The sequence below is a fragment of the Pseudophryne corroboree genome, chromosome 10 (genome assembly GCF_028390025.1).
Source record: "Pseudophryne corroboree isolate aPseCor3 chromosome 10, aPseCor3.hap2, whole genome shotgun sequence".
Lineage (NCBI taxonomy): Eukaryota > Metazoa > Chordata > Amphibia > Anura > Myobatrachidae > Pseudophryne > Pseudophryne corroboree.
This window is the reverse complement of record NC_086453.1, coordinates 280,349,610-280,372,444: the sequence shown is the minus strand read 5'-3', so window position 1 is coordinate 280,372,444 and position 22,835 is coordinate 280,349,610. Positions and strand designations below refer to the sequence as shown.

Genomic DNA, 22,835 nt, shown 5'->3' with positions numbered 1-22,835 from the left:
TAAAATAGTGACTTTTCCCAACTTTTCACCTGCTTCAGAGAAGGTGAAGTGAAATTAGTGAAAACATGATCACCGATACATTTTCAAGGATAATTGAATAGGCTGTAATTGCATTTCACGTGAAAAGTCCGTTATCACTGCTAATTGAATATGGCCCATAGTCTCCAGCGCTCCTCCCCCACCTTCCCGTAGCACATACAATCACCAGTGCCCCTTCTCCCCGCAGCATAGTCAGTCGCCGGCTCACCCGAAGCAGCACATACACATAGCTGCCAGCCTCCCTGGGAGTCTTGCATACTGTTCCAGGGAGCCGCGCGATCATGGCGGGACCCTGTGAACGAAGCCACTGCACGTGAATAGGAGAGGAGCGGTAATGCTCCACCTCCCTCCTATTTAAATCCAGGAAACAGCAATCGCTCTGATTTGCTGCTGCTGAGCGCGTCCCCGGGGGCCCTCCCATTTTTGAAAAGCGAGTCACCGGAATTTAAAAGTGGGTAAAATACGCGCTATAGCGCATTTTTGCGATCACTGGGGATTAACCGATAGAAGTAAATTATACAGCGGTCAACTACAGTCTGCAGAAGTTTGTTCCAAACGGAATATGCAGCTATTGTTAATTATATATTGTTTTCAAAATAGCTTGACAGCTTTACTTTAAAAGTTAAACCTACTTTTAACTCAATTTTTCTCTTTTTTTCATGTATCCCTAAGCTTTGTCACCCCCATTACCTGAATGGTCTAGGCTCTCCCCAATACTCCTTTCTGTTGGGGTCCCTGTTGAAATAAGGTGCACCTTACTTGCCTTCCTCTGTCAACAACTGTTGATATTAGAGACTCCAACAGCACAGTGGACAGTACCTCTACAATTCTGGTAGGGGGAATTGGGTTTGATGCTTTAAAAGTTTTTAATTAGCATTTACAATATATTAAACCATGTTGACAAAAGAAGGTACAGATGTATCGTCATACATCTATCCTCAATACGCATCACAGCAGGAGATAAATGGTGAAAGTGAGCAGACAGGCCCCGTGCTAGCGTCGGGCATCTATTGTCTGCCGGAAATGTAACGAAGATGCACCAAGAAACCGTGCCGGTTAAATTGATATGCGCCATTTGTATATTGTGTGGGATTTATTCTGTATACGGAGCACAACGGAACTTGGCATGGGAAAAAAAATGCGACAGGAGCATTGTGGCACTTCATATGCAGATTCAGACTCAGCCGCATACAGAAAACAAAGTGTTGCATAGAAAATTGATCAGCACAGTCGCCTGGAGCATCCTAGTTCCATTCCATTGTGAATAAGACACATTTTGAGCAAAGGAGATGTATAAAACAAAAAGACGCCCAAAGCTAGCAGAATCTCAAGGGCCCTGGTGCGAAGAGAGGATCTGTCTGGCGTGACTGCAGCAAAGATGTATGCGGACACATGTGTAATCGCCAGAAAGGTACTTGATTTTACAAAGAAGGTAATAAGATCTATCTTCTGGAAACAAACAATAACAAAACTGCTAAACACAGTGAAGTCTATAGTAGTAGTAGGTGTTAAATACCCGAGGACACTCATCTGCTTCTCTCAGTACCAGGAGGAGCAGTACTTATCCTTCCAGAGTGTGTACAGAAGTCCTGCTTGTCTTTAGTAGTCATCTAGTCATTAACTTCCAGATGCACAAACACAATACATCAAAGTACAGACAACAACAGACACGGACATAAACCTTATCTGCACCTAATAGAAACACATGTACTTGTCACCTCTTAAACATTATACCTGAGGCTGAGCGGGAGTTGAATTAAAACTGAACGGTTCTGTTGTCCTACAAAGATAAAAAAAACTCATGAAATTCACTCTGATACAGACACATGTATGTACATACAAAGCATCACACGGATACATGCTTTCTCACCGCAGCACAAAACTCTCCACGTGTGTGACACGTAAACCATAGGTAGTGTTCTTCTCTGACAGGGTAGAAACATCCACATAAAAGGACTCCGTCTCTGCCCTAGTTGGTGGTTGGCACAGCGTGCGCCCAACATCCTGGTATTGGTAATTGCGCTGGTACCTAAGGAAAACAGGAACATTTGTAAATACAATTATACCTCCTTGGGTGTGTATGGACAATTAATGAAGAGTAGAGCATTATAAAGTTGTTTACAGGGAAAGGATAGACAGAAAGATAATGACAGTATGATAATACCGCCTGGCAATTGGAAGATATACTCAGGTAAAATAAAAGGAAGAACTGTTGCTACTTACAACCCCCTGAGGGTAAGTGGCACTTGGAAAGACACCACAGCCTCCTTCTGCCGGACCACAAAGAGCAAAGGTGTTCCTTTCTGCTCAGACAATACTTTAACAGACACTCTCACCCCCTCCGTCTAAATACAAAAGACAGTTAGACACGATTATAGCAATTGGTAGGTTTAGGGATTAAGCATAAACTGTAGAACTCTAAACAGTCACATGGGCATATTGATGCTATTCAAATGTGAACACGGGGAGTCTGAACTACAGTTAGGAGTAAGTACAGTTACTGAATGTAAAATGACACCTGGAAATACCATTTAGTACTATAAGGGGGTGCGAACTGTAAAATGTCTGATTTACAGGTGTGAGGAGGGCACAGGCTTGTCCAACTCTAGGAAGCCGATTCAGTTAGCCACAGTGTTTACTGCAGGGGTAAAGCTTCAGGTTTAATGCCTGGAGCCAGGGCCATAGCCAGAACTTTGTGGGCCCCATAGCAATATTTATAACACATGTAACTGTGACAGGGAATGTGGGTTCCATAGGAGCTGCATTCCCTGCACCTATGGTTGCTATACCCTTGCCTGGAGCTATTCAATTATTACAGCAGTTTCCCTGAGTGGCTAACTCATGTTATCCCATAGATTATGGGTTAAGTGCTCAGAACTAAGGGTAACTGCGTGTGCATTTAACATGGATTTTGCCTTGCAGCTCCTGAGGCTGCAAGGAAAAATCTGTTTGAAATGCACTTACCGCACTGGGTAGTGGAATTCCGTTGACTAGCTAATTAAATCTGCCCCTAAAATGCAGAGGAAAATTAGAAGTAGTCAGTATGTGTGTGCTGCATGTAAGAGAACACAGGATGTGGACAACAGTCACATTGGCACCATTTGCCCAAAGAGTCAAATTATATATATATATATATATATATATATATATATATATACACACACACACACACACACTGTATATATATATATATATATATATATATATATATATACCGTATATACTCGAGTATAAGTCGACCCGAATATAAGCCGAGGCACCTAATTTTACCACAAAAAACTGGGAAAACTTATTGACTCGAGTATAAGCCTAGGGTGGGAAATGCAGCAGCTACTGGAAAATTAAAAAATAAAAATAGATACCAATAAAATTACATTAATTGAGTCATCAGTAGGTTAAATGTTTTTGAATATTTATTTCAAAGAAAAACAGTAAACTAGCTCTGTAAGTGGAAAAGAGAGTCAACAAAACCAATATGGTATCAACAATAACTTTAAAAGTACAAAAACCTTAGCTCAATCAGCAACCAAGCTAAAACACAAGAGTTAAAATCCTTCAAAACTGGATTCCTCCTCATCATCTGTATGTCCAAACAGAGCTTCAACTTTATCTGGTGTGAGGCTATCAGCATAGACATTGTCGTCATCATGGAGTTCGCAGTCATCACCATCACTGCTGTCGTTCTCATACAAAACGCTGTCTTCACTGCCATCCATAGCATTACTAATGCCACATTTCTTGAAGGCACGTTGCACCATGTCCTCTGGAATCTCTTCCCATGCATCACGAACCCACTTAGCTACCAATTCTATGTCGGGTTTCGTCAGATTTCCAACTTTTGTCAATCGGGCTTGACCAGATGACATCCATTCATGCCACATTTTCCGCACACGGTCTTTGAAAGGTTTGTTTAAACACACATCTAGGGGCTGCAATACAGATGTAAGCCCACCTGGAATAACGGCCAAAGTAACTTGAGAAGACTTAGCCAATTTTTTTATGTCATCAGATGTGTGGGCTCTGAACATATCCCAAACTAGCAATGATGGTTTTTTCTTTAAGGCTGTTCCTGGACGTCCGTTCCAAACTTCTTCCAGCCATTTTTTTGTTCCGTCTTCATCCATCCAGCCTTTAATATGTGCACGCACTGTTATTCGTGGTGGGAATTTGACCTTTTTAGGCAAGGTCTTTCTTTTAAAAATAATGACAGGCCGCAGCTTAGTTCCATTAGCCAAACATGACAGAACGACTGTGAAATGGTTTTTTTCATTTCCTGTGGTTCTGAGTAAAATAGTTTTTTCTCCCAAACTTGCCACAGTTCTGTTGCTAGGAAGATCAAAGGTCATAGGTGTTTCATCCATATTCCCAATATCTCCCAGGTCAAAATTATGGATCCTTCTTTGTTTTATGATGAATGAATGGAATGACATCACTTTCTCATCAAGGTCTTTTGGCAACTTCTGTGAAATCTTTGTTCTTTGCCGCAAACATAAGGCAAACCTATTCATAAAGCGGGTACACCATCCTGCTGACGCAACAAAATTTTCAATGCCTGGTGCTTTTAATTTGTCATCTCTAGCCATTTGAAGGGCACGTAAGCGAATTCCCATACGTGTCACGCAGTAACCATTTTGACGACACTCCATAACCCATTTATGCAATTCAGTCTCTAGAGCGTCATATGAAGTCGTTAAACCACGTCGAGCTTTTTTTGCCTTTGGAATCTTTTCCAAGTCAGCTTTCATTTTCCGCCACTCCCTCACTTGTTTTTCGTCAACACAAAATTCCCTACTTGCAATACTGTTATTGCTCTCTTCTGCTCTTGACACAACCTTAAGTTTGAAACCAGCTTCGTATGACCTGCGTTTTTGTTTTGGTCCAGGATTAGAAGTATTGGGATCCATTTCTAACAGGATAAAAAAAAAAGACTTTGAAAACTTTTGAACAGTACGCATGCACTAGGTCGTGCAGCGTTGAAAGCCTGCTACAGTACTTCTTCTATTTGCTCTCTGGCCCTCATTCCGAGTTGATCGCTCGCTAGCTGCTTTTAGCAGCAGTGCACACGCTAGGCTGCCGCCCTCTGGGAGTGTATCTTAGCTTAGCAGAAGTGCGAGCGAAAGGTTAGTAGAACTGCTCGTAAAAATTTTCATGCAATTTCTGAGCAGCTCCAAACCTACTCCTACCTTGCGATCACTTCAGTCAGTTTTAGTTCCTGGTTTGATGTCACAAACACGCCCTGCGTTCGGCCAGCCACTCCCCCATTTCCCCAGGCACGTCGGCGTTTTTATCTGACACGCCTGCGTTTTTTTTTAGCACACCCGGAAAACGCTGTTACCTCCCAGAAATGCCCCATTCATGTCAATCACTCACCGATCAACAGAGCGACAAAAAAACGTTGCTCGCCCTTGTATAAAACTGCATAGTTGTGTGAAAGTACTTTGCGCGTGCGTACTGCGGCCCGTATGCATGCGTAGAAATGCTGATTTTTAGCCTGATCGATGTGCTGCGAACAACGACAGCTAGCGATCAACTCGGAATGAGGGCCTCTGTTTGCCAGCTCTAGCCGTACACATCTATTCGCACAGCGAGCACGTTGATGCGCAAGGCAAGATTTCACTCTAGCTGGGCAGCGGCTTAACTGAATACTGGCCCCTCCATCTGCTTACTGTGGTGCGCAGTGCCAGGGTTAAGACCCGTACACACAGGGTGACTGAGCTGATAGCCACTCATACTTGGTGTTTTGTACGGCCCCGGCGATGAGCGGTGTATCATCGCCGGCAAAGCTGTTCATCTGCTGGTGTTTGCATAGCGCTGTGCTATGGGCGCCGCTCAGGGACAGATCCAGGATGAGGACATACCCTCCAAAATTTTACACATAAAAACCGGTACAAATTAGGGAAGGGGGTGTGGCCACAGGTAAAGGGGGAATGGCCACACCCTCTTTCCCATACTTTCAATGTACATTAGGAGAGTCAAAAATCGGTACAAAGCCCTTTTTGGCAGGTACAGACCATTTGAAAAGGTACTGTACCTGCCAAAAAGGTACTGTTGGAGGGTATGTGAGGACAGGGACTTCTGCTCTGGGGTGAGGACAGGTTTATCTGCTGTGGGGTGAGGACAGGGTGTGGGATGAGAACAGGACATAGAACTGGTGAGATATAAAGGAAATGTATTCTGGGGAATAGTGTAGGGCTGGCACCATGACACTGTCTGGAGGAGTCACACAGTCAGTGTAAGCTGCAGGGATCTAACACCCCACAGGCGCCCCCCTCCCGCACCCAACCACATCAGAAGCAGAAATTGAGGATAATAATATGACATACACCACAGGCGCCCCCCTCCCGTTCCCAACCACATCAGAAATTGAGGATGATATTAATAATATGACATACACAGGCAGGTGGCCGTGAGACCGAGCATGCACTTCTTCTACACACTGTGCTGCTGCTGGAGCGCCTCCCCGCCGCTGCCCTCCTCAGCCCTGGCCCCCACCGCCGGAGACCCTCCTCCACCCAATATCGTCAGCAGCAGCAGCCAGGATCTTAGTGGCTGTTGCAGACACGACAGGGGGCAGTCCCTTCCTCTACACACTACTGCTGCTGCTGCTGGGGCGCGTCCCCGCCGCTGCCCTCCTCAGCCCTCTCCCCCGCCGCCGGAGATTAGTCACTTCTAATCAAAACTACTGCTGCCCTCTCCCCCGCCGCCGGAGATCCTCCTGCACGCATCGTCAGCAGCAGCAGCCAAGATCTCAGCACGGCGGCTGCTGCAGACACTACAACTACTGCTGCCCTCTCCCCCGCCGCCGGAGATCCTCCTGCACGCATCGTCAGCAGCAGCAGCCAAGATCTCAGCACGGCGGCTGCTGCAGACACTACAACTACTGCTGCCCTCTCCCCCGCCGCCGGAGATCCTCCTGCACGCATCATCAGAGCAGCAGCAGCAGGCAGGATCTTCGCGCTTCTGCAGACATGACACGGATCCTCCGGGATAGCTCACACTGCTGCCGCCGGCCACAGCAAGCAGGTAACTTTGCATCACTCGAGTATAAGCCGAGGGGGGCCTTTTTCAGCAAAAAAAATGTGCTGAAAAACTCGGCTTATACTCGAGTATATACGGTATATAAAAATATATATATATATATATATATATATGTTTTGAAACATTAGTGACATCAACACACAGTTTGCTTTAAAATAGAAATAATGTGTCCCTACAGCTTTGATAGATCACAGAAAGGAGGGACCGCCAAGTAAGAAAAAGAAAAAAGTTGTTTAAAGAAAAAAAAACTTTTTCTTTAATCAGTGAGATTTATTTAGAAAAACAAAAAGGAGGAATTTAAGAAATACACAGTGAGATATAAAGGCTATATGCAAATAGATGGTTGATCAACACACACAACACATTTGCTGTAGGGCATAGCTGGTTGACCAACACATGGGGGGGGGGGGGGGGGGGGGGAGAATACAATTGTGGGCGAGGGAAAAAAAAAAATTTGGTATTCAATTGCGGGATTGAACATGGGACGCAGTGATTCCTGTAGAAATTACGGCTTTTTTCATGCACCCCCCCCAGAGCAAGTCTGATATTCCCTAAAATCAATATTTTTAGGAAAAATCACCAGAACTTGGTCTGGCACCCTGGCGGCACGTCACTCCTGAGGACTTATTAAGCAATTGTAAGTTTACAATTTACTTAATTAGTCAGTAGTTAATCACCTTTTCGAAGTGGTGTCTTATTCATCCAGTGTCGGGCACCGGGTCCTCTGCAGCAGCGGTGAGTATGTAGTGTTGTGGAATGTCTATGAGTGTGTGTGTGCGCGCGCATGCGAGTGTGTATGAACCCCCCGAGCTGGCCCCCCAGGAGAACTACAGTACATATCCCAGCAGCCCTTTCGTCTCCCAGCACCACCCACCCCAGTCGGAAGTGGAGGGAGACCACCAAAGACATCCAGACAGGTAAGTCTAATTTTTTTTTTTTATTTTTTTTACGCAACTTAAGGTTTTCAGTGCTGAAATCCCTGCAACAGCCTTTTTCTATTGAATACCATGGGTATCGGATGCGCGCATAACCACAGTCATCCAAAATTGGAAGCGCAGGAAGAAAAGGTTTTTTTACCTCGCTCCCAATTTAATCTGTCCCATGGAGTAGAAATCTTTGTCGTATTCATATTTTTCCCTTTCAATTGGTGGGGTAGCAGAGTTTTCATACCAATCTGCTGTTGATAAAAGGGTTAGCTGCTAACTAATACTTGAATTGCCAGTTTAAGTTTTTAATGCAAGAAACCAAAGAAAGCCCTCCAAGCGCTATGATATCAGATATTAACACTTCTACTTAAATTATTGATCATACATCTTTGTGGAAAATAGTAATATTTTATTTAAAAATATATAGGCACAAAAAAACAATTTTTTTTAATTAATATCTAAAATATGAAAAAGTGAGTCCTAATACCGGTATACTACATGTAAACAATACAACATTTAACATATATTGGGGTGTGAAATGGCTTAGCAAATCTTTCACCTTAAAGGATATAGATAGTTATATCCTTTATATAGCGTAGTTTGATACGTCCCAAAATCTTGCAGTGTCCTTCTTATGAACTTTCTAACAAATGAAACTCATAAAAGTCCATAATTTGTTCAATGGCATTCATGAACATAAAGTGGAAGTCACTTTTAGAAGTTGGGGATCACCGCAACTTACTTGTAAATCCGTAAATATCAAAGAAAGCAAAGCATCAGATGTCCGCCGGCAGACGTGGTGTGGTGCTCTAGCATCAACTAGTTTCTCCTGTCTAGCAGGCTTCGTCAGGATAACGGAGTGCACCATCTGTCCTGCTTTTATAGCTCCCTCTGATAGCGGTTCCCATGGAGACGGATTAACATTTCCGCCCCTCATCTCACTTACATCGTAGCTTCCGCCCTTACTCCTGCTTTGTTTATCGACTTTGCTGTTTCCAGCTTCCGCCCTACGTTCGTAAGGTCCTCCTCCGCTGGCCGCATCACTTCCGTCCTCACTCCTTCCATATGATGTTTACAGTTGTCACGGCTACCAGTGCTTGAACGTCAGTTCCGTCTTTGCTGACTTACTCCATCAGTTCCGCCCTAACCAGCCGCATCACTTCCGCCCGCATTCAGAATCGTTACCATGGATACTTGTATTGAATGCGTTTAGGCTTATTATTATTTTTAATCAAACTTTACTTCATTTAAATTCTTACTGTTATCTTCATCCATCAAATCCCGCTTTCTCACTATATATTTTAGTAAAACTTATTATTTGTAATTATAGTCCCCATGGCTTCAGTGTTTTCCTCAATGTCCATGTGTCCCGTTTTTTCTTATATTTTACAATTATTTTGCTCTAGGGGTGGGATTTAATTTTCCCCCATCTTATACTCACAAACATACCAACATAAAACACAGTGACTAAAAATTTATTTTATAATAATTAGTTCCTAATTTCATTAAAAATAACACCTATATATATATATGTATAAAAATAAAAATGATAGAATCAGTATTTCTTCAATTCTCTTTCAAAAATGGATGAAGGTCCCCTTCTACATTAAGCCCTCCCGGTATTAATGTTCCCAGATTGAACATTGTTCTTGCTTCTTCTTTTAATAGTAGGTCATTCCAGTTTCCACCTCTCCAAGGTTTCTTTACCATTTTTATACCTATAAATTTTAGGCCTGAGGGATCACTATTAATGTTTCTTAGTGAAGTGTTCTGGAATGCTGTGATTTTCCTTATTACTCTTTATGTTACTTAAATGCTCGTTAATTCTAATATGTAGGTTACGATACGTCTTCCCCACATATTGTAGCCCGCATGGGCACACGAGCAAATAGATCACCCCTTTCGAATTACAGGTAATTCTTTCATTTATTTTGTATTCTTTTCCTGTTTTACTTGATGTATATTGTCGAATTGGTTTCGTCGATATATTCTTGGTTTTTTACAGGCTATGCAGTTATGACAATTATAAAAAAACTTGTTCTGATTCTTTTAACCAAGTTTCTTTTCCTTTCGTCTCTTTCTTTAAAATCCCTTTTACAATTTTATTTTTTATTGTAGGTGCTCTCCTAAAGATCACCTTCGGTTTCTTGGGTAAAATATCTTCCAGATCTTTATCAGCTTTCAAGATATGCCAATGTTTAAAAATACTTTTTTTCTAGAAAACTTCATTGACTTGAGTAGTTCGTTAGGAACAGAAGTTCATCTTGAATGTTTTTCTTTTCTTTGTAACAGAGGAGATAATTTCTATCTATTATGTCCCCTTCTTCTTTATTTTTTTCCAAATTTGATCTTTCATAATTCTTATTCTCAAATTGTTTAATTAATTTCTCCGTTTGTTCTTCATAATCTTCTTTCCTAGAACAATTTCTCCGGAATTTGACCGGAGTGTGTGGGTGTAATGTGGGAGCAATGGCTACCTCAGTGAAGACTGGAGTCTTCTGCCGCCGATTTCGAAGTCTTCTTGCTTCTTTCACCCGGCTTCTGTCTTCCGGCTCTGCGAGGGGGACGGCGGCGCGGCTCCGGGATCGGACGACAAAGGGTGAGATCCTGTGTACGATCCCTCTGGAGCTAATGGTGTCCAGTAGCCTAAGAAGCAGGACCTATCTGCAGAGAGTAGGGCTGCTTCTCTCCCCTCAGTCCCACGATGCAGGGAGTCTGTTGCCAGCAGAGCTCCCTGAAAATAAATAAAAAACCTAACAAAAAATACTTTCTTATAGCAAGCTCAGGAGAGCTCACTAAACAGCACCCAGCTCGTCCAGGCACAGATTCAAACTGAGGTCTGGAGGAGGGACATAGAGAGAGGAGCCAGAGCACACCAGAATCCAAATTCTTTCTTAAAGTGGCCATGTCTCCTGCGGAGCCCGTCTATTCCCCATGGTCCTTACGGAGTCCCCAGCATCCACTAGGACGTTAGAGAAATGGCGCTGGTTAGTGCTGAGGGATCAAGCTCCGCCCCCTCACACGGCGGGCTTCGGTCCCGCTCGTAAATTGAAAAAATGGCGGGGATCTGTATTTTACTGCCTCCGCAGCCTAACTACATGCTTTAATGCCCAAAATGAGGTTTATTGCTGCCCAGGGAGCCCCCCCCTGTGCCCTGCCCCCATCAGTGCCCAGTGTGTGTGTGTGTGTGTGTGTGTGTGTGTGTGTGTGTGTGTGTGTGTGTGTAAGTGTGGGAGCAATGGCGTGCAGCTTCCTGCTGCGCGCTTACCTCATGAAGATCTGAAGTCTTCTGCCGCCTGACGTCTTCATATGTCTTTCATACTCACCCGGCATCTTTTTTCCGGCATCTGTGAGGAGGATGGCGGCAGGGCTCCGGGACGAACCCCAGGGTGAGACCTGTGTTCCGACTCCCTCTGGAGCTAATGGTGTCCAGTAGCCTAAGAAGCAGGGCCCTTAAACTCTTAAGAAGTGGGTCTGCTTCTCTCCCCTCAGTCCCACGATGCAGGGAGTCTGTTGCCAGCAGAGCTCCCTGAAAATAAAAAACCTAACAAAATTCTTTTTACAGAAAACTCAGGAGAGCTCCCTGTAATGCACCCTATCTCCTCTGGGCACAAGATCTAACTGGGGTCTGGAGGAGGGGCATAGAGGGAGGAGCCAGTGCACACCATACTACAAAGTTCTTTTAGGTGCACATGTCTCCTGCGGAGCCCGTCTATACCCCATGGTCCTTACGGAGTCCCCAGCATCCTCTAGGATGTAAGAGAAATAATAATAAGCCTAAACGCATTCAATACAAGCATCCATGGTAACGATTGTGAATGCGGGCGGAAGTGATGCGGCTGGTTAGGGCGGAACTGATGGAGTAAGTCAGCAAAGACGGAACTGACGTTCAAGCACTGGTAGCCATGACAACGGTAAACATCATATGGAAGGAGCGAGGACGGAAGTGATGCGGCCAGCGGTGGAGGACCTTACGAACGAAGGGAGGAAGCTGGAAACAGCAAAGTCGATAAACAAAGCAGGAGAAAGGGCGGAAGCTACGATGTAAGTGAGATAAGGGGCGGAAATGTTTATCCGTCTCCATGGGAACCGCTATCAGAGGGAGCTATAAAAGCAGGACAGATGGTGCACTCAGTTATCCTGACGAAGCCTGCTAGACAGGCGAAACTAGTTGATGCTAGAGCACCACACCACGTCTGCCGGCGGACATCTGATGCTTTGCTTTCTTTGATATTTACGGATTTACAAGTAAGTTGCGGTGATCCCCAACTTCTAAAAGTGACTTCCACTTTATGTTCATGAATGCCCTTGAACAAATTATGGACTTTTATGAGTTTCATTTGTTTGAAAGTTCATAAGAAGGACACTGCAAGATTTTGGGACGTATCAAACTGTACGCTATATAAAGGATATAACTATCTATATCCTTTAAGGTGAAAGATTTGCGAAGCCATTTCACCCCCCAATATATGTTATATGTTGTATTGTTTACATGTAGTATACCGGTATTAGGACTCACTTTTTCATATTTTAGATATTAATTAAAAAAAAAATTTTTTTGTGCCTATATATTTTTAAATAAAATATTACTATTTTCCACAAAGATGTATGATCAATAATTTAAGTAGAAGTGTTAATATCTGATATCATAGCGCTTGGAGGGCTCTCTTTGGTTTCTTAACGTAATATTGGGAAAAGTGGATTCCCTTCATACTCCTGAAGCAGCTTGGTTTATCAGATAGCGATAAGCGCAGTCCTTTTGTTTTTTTGTTTCTCTATAAGTTTTTAATGCAGCCTATATTTTATAAAATAGCAAGAACTGAGCTAATTTAAAAATAAAAAAGTGTGAAACGCGTATGAAAAAAGCAGATTAGATTTATGCATTTTTACAAACCACTAAGACCTGATACTCTATAAATACTTATCCTTAAAACATCTTAAGATTCTAATTTTTATTAAATTCCCCATCACTTCTGCTAATTGAATCAGAAATCAAGATGTGTCCACACTCTGTCCTTCCATAGCTAGCCCGGAATAAGGTTTGTGGGGGACCCAAGGTAACTAAGCTGTGGAGGCCCCTACCAATAACACTGTCAATAAGACAGGTAATGTTGGTAATGTTATTAAAAAGTACAATGTGTAAATACTCCCAGCCTATAAATGTGTTAAAGACAATGTAGTGCCCCAAGTCTACTTTACGACACAAAGAAACCCCTGTTCACATTATGCCACAATGTCTTCCATGCTGGTGATGTAGCTATTTGTGCGGGCCCAAGGCAACAACAAGCTAAGCATGAAGAGCGAGTTAACACCTTATGCTTTCAAAGTAAATTTAGACTCCAATACAATAATATTCGGTATTCATGAAAACTAGGTGCAGAAAATTTCCTCAGGGAGGACTCTGTGGGGGAATTTAATTGACATCCGATCTGGGCACCTAAATGGGTCACTTTTCGCACATTTCACCAGCTCACCAGCACAGGGGGCAGCGGGCTGAAATGTGTCTCCCCATGACTCCACGCACCCGAACGGAGCAACAAGCTAATTGCTCCGTTGGGCGCTATCTAGTGGCGGCCATGGGGAGAAATTCCCCCTAAAGCCCTGAAGTGGGCGTGCACCATGAAATGCCATTAAGAACAAGTGAGTGCATTTGCAAGCCTAAAAAAGCATCATAAATAACACTCACTGACAACACATGCATAGAAATTAAATATAAAATAAAATACCACAGCCGCTACTGGACAAATGCCCAGTTATCGCAGCATTTACAGTACAAAAACAAATCCAAAGGCCAATATTTACACTGTTGAAAAATGAACAGGATCAATGCTGGAAACTATCCCACATGTTCCAAGGCTGCTTTTATCTGGATATTATCTGGATATGGCTAGAAGTACCCTTTTCTTGCTGTCACAACACATGTCCAACATCTCTATAAGAATCTGGGAGAAGTAGAATTATACACAACAAGCCACCCAACCTTTAGCAGAAACATCGTAAGCCAGTAGGTGCTTTTTATTTTGTCTCTTCCTCATTGCTTAGAACGGTTTATTATAACTTCACCTATAAATGATATCACTGCAAAAACAACTCCCCTGCTGGCACACCTCGCAGACCGTCTGCAACAAGTATATAATCCACTCATCACCTGTATAAGCACCAATATACCACTATCAATCACAATTTGGTGGTTTCAGCTGAAACTTTTAACAAATATATATGTAATTTTTATTACGGTTTAAAGATTGTTCAGTATTTTCATATTTAATGGGCCCTACAGACTGGGCGACCAGCCGCCGAGCTGCCCAAACGCCGACACAGCAGACGGGCGACCCAGCCGCGGAGGGGGAAGGTGACAGGGGGAGTGAAGTTTCTTCACTCCCCCCATCACCCGGCTCCACAGCAGTGCATGCAAATATGGACGAGATCGTCGATAATGGCCTGCATGCACAAGTGACGGGGCACCAACGATGAACGAGCGTGGAGCCGCGCATCGTTCATCGTTGTGTCTCCACACTGAAAGATATGAACGGTATCTCGTTCATTAATGAACGAGATCGTTCATATCTTTCACTGGTATCGAAGTGAATCATTATTACCAGATTTACCCCAAATCTAAAAAAAATATTTCAATTCTTGGGACTATTTTTCTATTTTTTGGGGGGAGTGCAAACCACTCTTCTATCAGAAGGCTGCACTTGTTCACTATTTCTTGTGCTTCGTATATAACGCCATTATGCGGCTTTTCCATCATTACTTTGTATCTTGATTACTGTTGCCAGCTGTCTGCGAGGTGCGCCAGCAGCAGAGGTGTGTTTGCAGTGCTATCATTTATAGGTGAAGTTTAAACAAACAGTTCTATGCAATAAGGTAGAGAAGAGAAAATAAAATTCTCCTTTTGGCTTATGACGTTTCTGCTAAGGGTTGGGTGGCTTGCCTGGTAGGTGTGTAGAATTCTATTTCTCCCAGATCCCTTACTACCGGCTTTACACAAAATCTAATAAGATATTTCAATTCCTGAGACTGTTTAGTATAAGTGAATGTCAATGTGCAGTTAGACAATTCCTAAAGCTGTTACACACATCCATACACTGATAACTCTTGCTAAGAGCATGTTCACTAAAGCGGGTTTAAGTGGGTTGGGGTCGGAATCCCGGCTGCTGCGTTGCGGGCTCGGAATCTCGCCACAGGTTCTATTCCCACTCTACGGGTGTCAAGGACATCCGCGAGTGAGAACAGCCCTGGGCCCCCTGCGGCATCCTGCTGGCCGGGATTCTGGTGTCAGAATGCTAACCGCCGGTCACTTGTCTACATCTCTATTAATGACACTATCAATCATGACCTTTAGGTATACACCAGTAGGCATACTTTACATAAGTTTCATAAGCTCTGGTCCTAGATAGAAGGAACTACACATACCAGCATGCCCTGCTGCAGTTAAAACTGTTACAGGGCATGTTGGGATGTGTAGTTCAACAAAAGCTGGAGGGACGCACGTTCCCCACCCCTGCCCTACTGTGTCTCCGGAGGTCTGCTCATAGGAGTTCTCCCTAATCTCTTACTAAATTCTCTTTTTCCACCCTTTGGTTTGATGCCCTCACACGCTGCTCTTGTGCTATCCCGTAGACATGTTTTACATGAATGCTTAGTGTTCCTTGTAAAAGTAAGGTTTTCACCTTATTTCTCTGTCCCTGTGTTTGTGGACATCTATGGTCTTACTGCATGTTTGCTAGCACACGTACCACTTTGTTATATTATTATTTTTCTTGTTTCTATCCTTTCTAGAAACTGATAAAAACGCCACAATATAAAATCTCTGAATGGACATGATCAAATATGAAAAGAAGGTCACTGAGAACAGTGTAGTTACAAATTAGAATATGCAGCCTGCGTTGAGTCAATGTTTGCTTCTGACTGAAGCAAGTGTAACTCAATGTCACTGGCAAAGACTTTCTGCACATCAGATTCAAGATCAGACTTTTTGGGCTGAATTCAAATTTTATTGCGTGTCCCCGTCGGCAGCTATTCAAATGATGCTGCCGACAGGCACAAGTATTTAATTTCAGCTCGCTACACACGGGGGTGGCAAGCTGAAATACACAAAAAGTGACCTGTCTGAACGACTTAGAAATTACCTAGTGCAACAAGGGCCCTCATTCAGAGTTGATCGCTCGCTAGCTGCTTTTAGCAGCATTGCACACGCTAGGCCGCCACCTTCTGGGAGTGTATCTTAGCTTAGCACAATTGCGAACGAAAGATTAGCAGTTCTGCTATTAAATATTTCCCTGCAGTTTCTGAGTAGCTCCAGACCTACTCCTAGATTGCGATCAGCTCAGTCCGTTTAGTTCCTGGTTTGACGTCACAAACACGCCCTGCGTTCGGCCAGCCACTCCCCCGTTTCTCCAGCCACTCCTGCGTTTTAGCCTTACACGCCTGCGTTTTTTAGCACACGCCCGGAAAACGCTCAATTTCCGCCCAGAAACAACCACTTCCTGTCAATCACTCACCGATCAGCAGAGCGACTGAAAAGCGTCGCTAGGACCTGTGTAAAATTGCATAGTTTTGTGTGAAAATACTTGCGTCCCATACGCATGCACAGAATCGCCCATTTTTAGCCTGATCGCTATTCTGCTAAAAACGTCAGAAAGCGAACAACTCGGAATGACCACCAATGTCGGGAGTATTCCACGCTCTTTGTCATCTTGATTATAGCACTATTGGCATCATTTGTGGGGGGGGTGTTAGTTTTCTGTCTTGTTATTTTCTTAACAAATCAAATGCTGCATACACGTTGGAGTAGGCAATGTTATTGTCTGCAGTAGAGCCTGTATTCTGAGTTAGCAGGGGTTAAAGTGAGCCGGAACGTGGCTGAACTGCGTTCCGTCAGTTCCACTTGGAGATGGAACGCAGTTCCGCCTTACCTCACCCGATGTGCCCCTGGCGCCGCAGCAGGGAGATGACGGGCGCCCGCTGAGATTGTGTTACCAGCGGGCGCCCGTCTCCCTGCACAGCGGCAGCCGGAGGCAAGAGCTCAGTACTGAGCTCCGGCTTCCGACGCTGTCAGTGCGCGCTATGGGAGAGACGTCATGACGTCTCTCCCATAGTGCCGAGGAGCGGACACTCAGAAGACTGCAGCGGCCGTACACGGAGCGGGGCTTGGTAAATATGGTCTGCTGTGGATTTTTTTTTTAATTATTTGTGTAGCGGCTTCTACTGGGGGGCAAACTACTGAGGGGCATCTACTGGGGGCAAACAACTGGGGGGGCATTACTACGGGGGCAAACTACTTGGGGCCATTACTACTGGGGGGCATCTACTGGGGGGCAAACTACTGAAGGGCATTTACTGGGGGCATTACTACTGGGGGACATTACTACTGGGGGCAAACTACTGGGGGACATTACTACAGAGGCAAACTACTGGGGGACATTACTACGGGGGCAAACTACTGGGGGACATTACTACGGGGGCAAACTACTAAGGGACATTACTACGGGGGCAAACTACAGGAGGGCATTACTACTGGGTGGCAAACTACTGAGGGGCATCTACTGGGGGCAAACTACTGAGGGACATTACTACTGGGGCCAAGTTACTGGGCGCAAACTACAGGAGGGCATTACTACTGGGGGGCAAGCTACTGAGGGGCATCTACTGGGGGCAAACTACAGAGGTGCATCTACTGGGGGCAAACTACTGGGAGACATCTGCTGGGGGCAAACTACAGGGGGAAAATTACAAGGGGGCTAACTACTGGGGGCAAACTACAAGGGGGCATAACTACAGGGGCTAAATGACTGGGGGCATTGCTATAGGCAACATTACTACTGGGGGCAATATTACACAGGGGCATTACCATTAAGGGCATTACTACTGGGGGCACTACTAATGAGGGCATTGTAAAGGGGGCACTTCATAAGGGGCATCACTCCTGGGGACATAAGGGGCACTGCTATTGTGGGCATTGTATAAGGGGCACCACTACTATGGGCTCTATAGAAGGGGCACTACCACTGTGGGCAGTGTGTAAGAGGCACTACTGCTGTGGGCATTATGTGTATTATGGGGTGCTACTACTGTGGGCATTATTACTATTGTGTAACACTCCCCTTTTTTGAGACCACGGCCCTTTTTTTGCAGCGCGTGCCTACGGCGCGCGCAATACCTTTGTTACATGGGCACTGTGGGGAGGGGGTGAGTTCCACCTCCTCTCTAGGACCACTTTAAGCACTGTGAGTTAGGTCATTTTTATTGGTAAAGTAAGGAAAAGTAACCTAACCAATAATATAATAAACATCAAATAAGACATAAGGGCATCAAAAAAGTAAAACAAAATAAGGGAAAAGGGTTATTACAGGTTGAGTCTCCCTTATCCAAAATGCTTGGGACCAGAAGTATTTTGGATATGGGATTTTTCCGTATTTTGGAATAATTGCATACCATAATGAGATATCATGGTGATGGGACCTAAGTCTAAGCACAGAATGCATTTATGTTTCATATACACCTTATACACACAGCCTGAAGGTCATTTTAGCCAATATTTTTTATAACTTTATGCATTAAACAAAGTGTGTCTATATTCACACAATTCATTTATGTTTCATGTACACCTTATACACACAGCCTGAAGGTCATTTAATACAATATTTTTAATAACTTTGTGTATTAAACAAAGTTTGTGTACATTGAGCCATCAAAAAACAAAGGTTTCACTATCTCACGCTCACTCAAAAAAGTCCGTATATCGGAATATTCCGTATTTCGGAATATTTGGATATGGGATACTCAACCTGTAATAGGTTTTTATATCTATATAAGACAGTAAGTAAAATATTATGTATAAACATATCAACTAGTCCAAGGTGTGGAGGCTCAAGCTGGATACACACTGGCCGATATATCGTGGGTGTGAACCAGCGATATGTCTGTAAACTATGCCATTCACAGACATATTGTGTTGGCTGTGCAGAGATATCGGCACCCTTGCTGCAGAGGCCGCCGATGACTGGCATGACACATCGGGCTGACATTTTAGTGAGTACCCAGCATCAGGATAACAGAACATAAATAATAAACAGCATACTCAAAAAACTCCACTATCTCCGTCCTGGTGCAGGTTGTATCCAGACTGACACCAGCGATACCAAATCTTGGGATACTTATGAGCAGCATTCCTAGTGGTGTATAAGTACCTTTGATTCTCCACAGTATCACTGTATGTAGGGTAGGGGAATATGGCCCCGCCAGATTCTTTTCTGCTATTACAACTTTGGCCAGAGTGGTCAGGCACATAACATACGTATCTGTATAAAGTATTATGAAAAGCCTTTGCAAGTGCAATAGCAAAGAGGCAAACCCTAGGCTGTAGAGAGGGGAGAACAGGACCATTATCGCTGGCACAAGGCTGGACACTTCCATAGAGTATGCCAGAAGGAACCATCAGTGGAAACCACACTTGGGACAGTCAGCTTGGAAACTCAAAGCATGTAAAGATACAGGGGAGTAATATACTGTACAGTATATATCCTGGATTTTCACATAGTAAATAGGTCAGATAAGGAGAGGGAACTATTCACAGACAATGGCAAGCAACCACATACCTATCAAACTATTCATCCCTTGCAGTTATTGTTGAGGCACTTTATTTGTCAAGCTCCTGTTTTAAATTGCATAATATATAGGGGTATATGCAATTAGCGGCGAATCGTGGCAATTTTTCGCCCGTTTTTTAATTCGACACAATTCGACCGTCGAATTCCGGCAAGTGGGTGCCGGAATTCAACATATTCAATAAAAAACGGATTCGACAGACCCGCTGTCGAAAAACGGCCGATTTGACGGATTTTGATCCGATTTAAAAAAAAAACCGGAAAAAAACAGAAAAAAAATTACGTGGGGTCCCCCCTCCAAAGCATAACCAGCCTCGGGCTCTTCGAGCCGGTCCTGGTTCTAAAAATCCGGGGGGGGGAAATGACAGGGGGATCCCCCGTATTTTTAAAACCAGCACTGGGCTCTGCGCCTGGTGCTTGTGCAAAAAATACGGGGACAAAAAGAGTAGGGGTCCCCCGTATTTTTTACACCAGCATCGGGCTCCACTAGCTGGACAGATAATGCCACAGCCGGGGGTCACTTTTATACAGCGCCCTGCGGCCGTGGCATTAAATATCCAACTAGTCACCCCTGGCCGGGGTACCCTGGGGGAGTGGGGACCCCTTCAATCAAGGGGTCCCCCCCCCAGCCACCCAAGGGCCAGGGGTGAAGCCCGAGGCTGTCCCCCCCATCCAAGGGCTGCGGATGGGGGGCTGATAGCCTTGAGAAAATTGAAAGAATATTGTTTTTTCCAGTAGTACTACAAGTCCCAGCAAGCCTCCCCCGCAAGCTGGTACATGGAGAACCACAAGTACCAGCATGCGGGAGAAAAACGGGCCCGCTGGTACCTGTAGTTCTACTGGGGAAAAAATACCCAAATAAAAACAGGACACGCACACCTTGAAAGTACAACTTTATTACATAGATGTCGATACACACACATACTTACCTATGTTCACACGCCGACCTCTGTCCACTTGTCCAAGTAGAATCCAGGTGTACCTGTGAATAAAATTATACTCACCTGATCCAGTGTCCAGATTATAATCCACGTACTTGGCAAAAAAAAAAAACGAACACCCGGACCAAACGGACTGAAAGGGGTCCCATGTTTACACATGGGACCCCTTTCCACGAATGCCGGGACCCCACGTGACTGCTGTCACAGAAAGGTCCCTTCAGCCAATCAGGAAGCGCTACTTCGTGGCACTCTCCTGATTGGCTGTATGCGCGTCTGCTGGCAGACAGCGCATCGCACAGCTCCCTCCATTAGTTTCAATGGTGGGAACTTTGCGGTCAGCGGTGGGGTTACCCTCGGTCAGCCGCTGACCGCGGGTGACCCCACCATTGAATATAATAGAGAGGCTTTGCGATGCGCTGTCTGACAGCTCAGACGCGCATAGCCAATCAGCAGAGTGCCAGGACGTTGCGCTCGCTGATTGGCTGAAGGGACCTTTCTGTGACAGCAGTCACGGGGGGGTCTCTGCATTCGGGGGAAAGGGGTCCCATGTGTAAACATGGGACCCCTTTCAGTCCGTTTGGTCCGGGTGTTAGTTTTTTTTTTTTTTGCCAAGTACGTGGATTATAATCTGGACACTGGATCAGGTGAGTATAATTTTATTCACAGGTACACGTGGATTCTACTCGGACAAGTGGACAGAGGTCGGCGTGTGAACATAGGTAAGTATGTGTGTGTGTGTCGACATGTATGTAATAAAGTTGTACGTGTCCTGTTTTTATTTGGGTATTTTTTTCCCAGTAGAACTACAGGTACCAGCGGGCCCGTTTTTCTCCCGCATGCTGGTACTTGTGGTTCTCCAAGTACCAGCTTGCGGGGGAGGCTTGCTGGGACTTGTAGTACTACTGGAAAAAACAATATTCTTTCAATTTTCTCAAGGCTATCAGCCCCCCATCCGCAGCCCTTGGATGGGGGGGGGGGGGGGGGGGGGAACAGCCTCGGGCTTCACCCCTGGCCCTTGGGTGGCTGGGGGGGGGGACCCCTTGATTGAAAGGGTCCCCACTCCCCCAGGGTACCCCGGCCAGGGGTGACTAGTTGGATATTTAATGCCACGGCCGCAGGGCGCTGTATAAAAGTGACCCCCGGCTGTGGCATTATTTGTCCAGCTAGTGGAGCCCGATGCTGGTGTAAAAAATACAAGGGACCCCTACTCTTTTTGTCCCCCGTATTTTTTGCACCAGCACCAGGCGCAGAGCTCGGTGCTGGTTTTAAAAATACGGGGGATCCCGTCATTTTCCCCCCCAGATTTTTAGAACCAGGACCGGCTCGAAGAGCCCGAGGCTGGTTATGCTTAGGAGGGGGGACCCCACGCAATTTTTTTTCTGATTTTTACCATTCCATTTTAAAAAAATAAATAAAAAAAAAATAATATTTTTAAAAATATATAAATAATACTGGTGCCTCCAAAATAGACAAACCAAGTACCTAATCCCTTCTAATATAAATAGATATGCTATTACCAATAAAAAAAACCCACAAAAAACATGTTTTTACATTTTTTTATTAGATTCCGCCAAAGTGTGGCGGATTGAAAATTACGAAATTTACTGTCTAAAAGCACTGTTATCGAATTTCCAAACTTCAATTGAATATACTTTTGGCAAATTGCCGCACTTGTACCATTGCAGAAACGTCGAATTTGACAAATGTCGAATTTCAAAAAGTCGAATTTGTAAAGTCCGTTTTTTTGACGGAAAGTACTGAATTGCATTGTCAAATTTTTTTTTTGGGCGAAAATTTCCAGTTTTTCGACATTTTCGGGAATTTGACCGCAATTGCATATACCCCATAATGTCTTAACTGTTTAGTATTTTCTATTTACAGAAGTTTCATTTCCCTAGCAGGAGCAGTGTGTTATTAGTCACCAACAGTGTTGCAAAACACATTCTACTAATTTAAAGAACATACCATCTGCAGATTGTTAGGCAGTAGTGCATCACACAGAGCAAGCCACACGCGCAGATTGTTAGGCAGTAGTGCATCACACAGAGCAAGCCACACGCGCAGATTGTTAGGCAGTAGTGCATCACACAGAGCAAGCCACACGCGCAGATTGTTAGGCAGTAGTGCATCACACAGAGCAAGCCACACGCGCAGATTGTTAGGCAGTAGTGCATCACACAGAGCAAGCCACACGCGCAGATTGTTAGGCAGTAGTGCATCACACAGAGCAAGCCACACGCGCAGATTGTTAGGCAGTAGTGCATCACACAGAGCAAGCC

General features: G+C 44.5%; 1 protein-coding gene across 5 annotated transcripts in view; it reads right to left on the bottom strand.

Moving 5' to 3' along the window:
• The window catches only part of SIDT2 (SID1 transmembrane family member 2), a 106,918-nt gene that overhangs the window by 66,407 nt on the left and 17,676 nt on the right, over window positions 1–22,835 (bottom strand). For 4 of the 5 annotated variants that reach the window (XM_063943305.1, XM_063943301.1, XM_063943303.1 and 1 more), the window contains exons 3-5: window positions 2,263–2,384; window positions 1,910–2,068; window positions 1,774–1,819 (exon numbers count right to left, since the gene is read on the bottom strand). The exons of the other annotated variant lie outside the window; for it this stretch is intronic. In XM_063943305.1, the coding sequence (XP_063799375.1) occupies window positions 1,774–1,819; window positions 1,910–2,068; window positions 2,263–2,384 (327 nt within the window). The remainder of the gene's footprint in view (window positions 1–1,773; window positions 1,820–1,909; window positions 2,069–2,262; window positions 2,385–22,835) is intronic. 5 annotated transcript variants of the gene reach the window in all.